Source organism: Entelurus aequoreus, linkage group LG05, assembly GCF_033978785.1.
Source record: "Entelurus aequoreus isolate RoL-2023_Sb linkage group LG05, RoL_Eaeq_v1.1, whole genome shotgun sequence".
In the NCBI taxonomy this organism is placed as follows: domain Eukaryota; kingdom Metazoa; phylum Chordata; class Actinopteri; order Syngnathiformes; family Syngnathidae; genus Entelurus; species Entelurus aequoreus.
Window position 1 is genome coordinate 85,457,118 of NC_084735.1, and position 5,000 is coordinate 85,462,117.

General features: G+C 48.1%; 2 protein-coding genes across 5 annotated transcripts in view; one reads left to right on the forward strand and one right to left on the reverse strand.

Moving 5' to 3' along the window:
• Positions 1-3,916, forward strand: part of LOC133651187 (protein-tyrosine sulfotransferase 1-like) — a 24,248-nt gene extending 20,332 nt beyond the window's left edge. For all 3 annotated transcript variants that reach the window (XM_062049190.1, XM_062049188.1, XM_062049189.1), the window contains 3 exons: positions 1-54; positions 3,277-3,469; positions 3,545-3,916. The exon at positions 1-54 is cut by the window's left edge and continues 200 nt beyond it. In XM_062049190.1, coding sequence (XP_061905174.1) covers positions 1-54; positions 3,277-3,469; positions 3,545-3,580 — 283 coding nt within the window. In that variant the 3' untranslated portion in view covers positions 3,581-3,916. The remainder of the gene's footprint in view (positions 55-3,276; positions 3,470-3,544) is intronic.
• A 987-nt stretch (positions 3,917-4,903) lies between these two features.
• The window catches only part of htatsf1 (HIV-1 Tat specific factor 1), a 17,247-nt gene continuing 17,150 nt past the window's right edge, over positions 4,904-5,000 (reverse strand). For both annotated transcript variants that reach the window (XM_062049187.1, XM_062049186.1), the window contains exon 10: positions 4,904-5,000. This exon is cut by the window's right edge and continues 398 nt beyond it. The gene's annotated coding sequence lies outside the window, so the exon portion shown is untranslated.

Sequence of the window (5,000 nt, forward strand, 5' to 3'; positions counted from 1 at the left end):
CGTCCTGCACCACGAGGAACTGATCGGCAAGGCTGGAGGCGTGTCTCTGTCCAAGTGAGTGTGGGACGCTGTCCAGGAACCATTAAGACTTACTTAGTGAGTGCTTGGTTAGTCTTTGCCCGTGAGTGCAGAATTCCAGAGAGAAAGATGATAAAGTCCACTCCTTAATGCTTCAGTTCTCACAGGAATTAAGCAAAACTGCAACCTCACCTACTGTAAGTGTGCTCACACTTGCAGTGCACTGTCAATACCACGCTTGTGCACTCAAACGGTCAAAAAATAGTCGCTGTCTTTGCTCTGTAGAGCAGTGTTTTTCAACCACTGTGCCGCGGCACACTAGTGTGCCGTGAGATACAGTCTGGTGTGCCGTGGGAGATTATCTCATTTCACCTATTTGGGTTAAAAATATTTTTTGCAAAGCAGTAATTATAGTCTGCAAATGACGTGTTGTTGTTGAGTGGTTGGTGCTGTGAAGAGCTCGGCAGCATAACCATGTAATACTCTTCCATATCAGTAGGTGGCAGCAGGTAGCTAATTGCTTTGTAGATGTCGTAAACAGCGGGAGGCAGCGTGCAGGTAAAAAGGTGTCTAATGCTTAAACCAAAAATAAACAAAAGGTGAGTGCCCCTAAGAAAAGGCAGTGAAACTTAGGGAAGGCTTCGCAGAACGAAACTGGCTACAAAGTAAACAGAATGCTGGACAACAGCAAAGACTTACTGTGGAGCAAAGACAGCATCCGAATGTACATCCGAACATGACATAACAATGTCCACACAAAGAAGGATAAAAACAACTAAATCTTCTTGATTGCTAAAACAAAGTAGATGCGGGTAATATCGCTCAAAGGAAGACATGAAACTGCTACAGGAAAATACCAAAAAAAGAGAAAAAGCCACCAAAATAGGAGCGCAAGACAAGAACTAAAACACTACACACAGGAAAACATAAAAAAGTCCAAATAAGTCATGGCGTGATGTGACAGGTGGTGACAGTACACCTGATTTGAGACAAGAGCTATAGTGATGCATGCTTGGTTATGCTTTAAATTCATATCCAACAATTGCGACGACGACTTTTTACTGTCAACTGAGTTGTTGTTTTTTTATGATTTCTGCTGGTGGTGTGCCTCCGCATTTTTTCAACGCAAAAAATGTGCCTTGGCTCAAAAAAGGTTGAAAGACACTGGTGTAGAGGACTGGGAGGGGCTAACTCAGGTCACCGTTAGTAAGAAGAGAAGAAAAAGTAACAAGTTAATATTGCGATATTCAAATATGTTCAGATTTAGAACAGCACTATGTTGTACTTAGGGGTGTAACGGTACACAAAAATGTCGGTTCGGTACGTACCTCGGTTTAGAGGTCACGGTCCGGTTCATTTTCCCACATACAATCTGATACGTCACTAAGCTTTAGAACTTTGTTGTAAAAATCTCCTTCCGCGTCTGTCCCTGACACCCACATTTCAGGCTGGCCTCTGTGGAAACGCTCCCCGCCCACACTGCTTGGTGCCTCGTCTGAGCTGCTGTGACTTAGATTACCATGGTAACTCGTTAGATTACCATAGTAACTAGTATATCATGCAAAATTGCAGATTCCAACCATTGAAATACTTTGTATAGTTCAACACTTACGGTCATTTGAAAACATCTTAAAGGCCTACTGAAATGATTTTTTTTTATTTAAACGGGGATAGCAGATCCATTCTATGTGTCATACTTGATCATTTCGCCATATTGCCATATTTTTGCTGAAAGGATTTAGTAGAGAACATCGACGATAAAGTTCGCAATTTTTGCTCGCTGATAAAAAAAGCCTTGCCTGTACCGGAAGTAGCGTGACGTCACAGGTTGAAAGGCTCCTCACATTTCCCCATTGTTTACACCAGCAGCGAGAGCGATTCGGACCGAGAAAGCGACGATTACCCCATTAATTTGAGCGAGGATGAAAGATTTGTGGATGAGGAACGTGAGAGTGAAGGACTAGAGTGCAGTGCAGGACGTATCTTTTTTCGCTCTGACCGTAACTTAGGTACAAGCTGGCTCATTGGATTCCACACGTTCTCCTTTTTCTATTGTGGATCACGGATTTGTATTTTAAACCACCTGGGATACTATATCCTCTTGAAAATGAGAGTCCAGAACGCGAAATGGACATTCACAGTGACTTTTATCTCCACTACAATACATCGGCGAAATGCTTTAGCTACGAGCTAACGTGATAGCATCGTGCTTTAACTGCATATAGAAACAAAAGAAATAAACCCCTGACTGGAAGTATAGATAGAAAATCAACAATACTATTAAACCGTGGACATGTAACTACACGGTTAATGCTTTCCAGGCTGGCAAAGGTTAACAATGCTGTGCTAACGACGCCATTGAAGCTAACTTAACAACCGGACTGCACAGAGCTATGCTAAAAACATTAGCTCTCCACCTACGCCAGCCAGCCCTCATTTGCTCATCAACACCCGTGCTCACCCGCGTTCCAGCGATCGGCAGAAGGATGAAGGACTTCACCCGATGCGTTTGGCGGCCCGGAGACGTAGGAAGTCAAGGTGAGGTCGGCGGCTAGCGCGGCTAGCGCTCCAACAAAGTCCTCCTGGTTGTGTTGCTGTAGTCCGCTGCTAATACACTGATCCCACCTACAACTTTCTTCTTTGCAGCCTTCGTTGTTCATTAAAAAAATTGCAAAAGATGTCCAGAATACTGTGGAATTATGAAATGAAAACAGAGCTTTTTGTATAGGATTCTACGGGGTACCATAACTTCCGTTACTCTGACTTCGTCACGCGCATACGTCATCATACCGCGACGTTTCAGCCGGATATTTCCCGGGAAGTTTTAAATGTCACTTTATAAGTTAACCCGGCCGTATTGGCATGTGTTGCAATGTTAAGATTTCATCATTGATATATAAACTATCAGACTGCGTGGTCGCTAGTAGTGGCTTTCAGTAGGCCTTTAAAGATATAAAAACATTTTTTGGGTATGTCCGGCGGGCCAGATTGAAAAGTTTAACCGGCCGCATGTGGTCTGCTTTAGATCTCTACCCACTCTAAGACTTTTGTACTGTTTACTAACCTTCAAGCTACTGTACTGTTGGGACGTTCTCATCGTTCATCCCTCTCAGAAGCCCCCCCGATATATTACAACTTCCCTTTCTGCTGCTTAACCAAGATGACACTCACTATTTTGACTTCCACATGCCGACAGTGCACTGCATTTTGACGCACTCAAACGTGGAAGTGTGCCAACTGACCGACCTTTCTCTGCAGGGTGGAGCGCTCCACGGACCAGGTGGTGAAGCCGGTCAACACGGACGCCCTGGTCAAGTGGGTGGGTCACATCCCAGATGAGGTGGTAGACCACATGGCCGAGATCGCCCCCATGTTGGCCCGCCTGGGCTACAACCCGCATGCCAACCCGCCCGACTATGCCAAGTCGCCGCCGCTGTCCAATCGCATGCCGGTACGTATTGTCCTCCGCCTGCTGAAAGGAAGTCGTTCAAGCGTGTCGTTCACCCTCCTGACCTTCTCTCCTCAGACTTGGAAAGCAACAGAACCTCCTCGACCCGCTTAGGACAACAACAAAAAAACGCTTTTTCTTTTGTCTACGCACTTAAAGGCGGACTTCCTGTGCAGAGCCTCGCCGCCATGTTTTTGTTTTGTTAGTTTTGCAGTCGTCAGCGTCTGGACAGAACGCCAACATGGACCAGGTGGTGACATCATGTGACCCCCGCTCCCTCGCCGAGAATGTGAAAGTCGAGTTCTTACGGACTTTTAAGATTTCTGACTATTTTCTTAATAAATTATTATGGTGGTCCGCAGCAGGCGCCCCCTAGTGGCGCACGCTGACATGTCGTGTAGCATTAAGAAGGTCAGCTTCATTAAACTGCTGTTACGGCTCATCGCCATGGTTACGGATGCTGTCAGTCATTCTGCATCATTGCGGGATCGCGTAGGCAGCGGGAGGCGGGGCCTCTGTGCTGCAGCCAATCACGTGCCAGAAGCAACTGGGGGAACTTGAGGGCGTGCGGCGCGTTACCTGACGGTTGAGTGACGTAAACGAGCGGGTTCAGGGCCACCGCGCTGTAAAGTGTCACCATGGCAACCGCCGGCATAAACACGCGCCCACACATAAACGCGTCCCTTAGCGACGTCACTAATAGCCGTGAGGCATCAAGGATCAAGTCACCCGTGTGTTCAATTCCCGCACGGCTGCCAGGAACATCAAGCTCGGCGACACGGCCCGAGCACGCGGTGTCTCGCAGCTGCGCGCAAACACGCCGAGTGACACGAAACAGAACCAGGGCGCAAACCTCCACCCGAGATCCGCACGGAACGTTCACGTAGGTTCAGGTCCAGTCCTGAGCGAGGATGTTTGGTGGCACTAACCTGCTCCAGCCTGGCAGTGGCGGCACCGTCCGCACCGCCGAGAGGAGCCCACGCAGGCGCTACGTCACGCCGCCAAACAGAGAAAGAGACAGGAGAGACACCATGCCTGTGGGTGGGAGCAGCCGGTTGCCATGACGACCATCACATTTGTGTGTTGCGCTGAAAAGACTCACCAAAAAGCGTACAAGCGACACCCTCTGCGCACGACACGGACGAGCATGTCGCTCTAGTTGATGTTGACCAGCAGGAAGTTGACCAGGGATCCCAGGACCGGAATGAAGCGCCGCGGCGTGACCCGCGCTGCTCAACACGCCACTGGCGGGAAGTGGCGCAGGACCTGGACATCACTCACTCCACCGAAAGAAACGACGGAGGTTCTCCACAGACCTACTAAGACTTAAACATGTGGCGGGGCTAAGAGGGCGGGGCTTATGTATGCCAGGCTCCACCCCCCACAATGTAAAGGAGCACACTTCATCAGGTACAGCATCACAAAGTGACCAGATAATAAAGTAAAATGATTTGTTTATTCTCTGTCCTGCTTTTAATGAGACAGCTTGAGACCTCGTTAGCGAGCCAACGCATCAATAATTCCAGCGACGGCT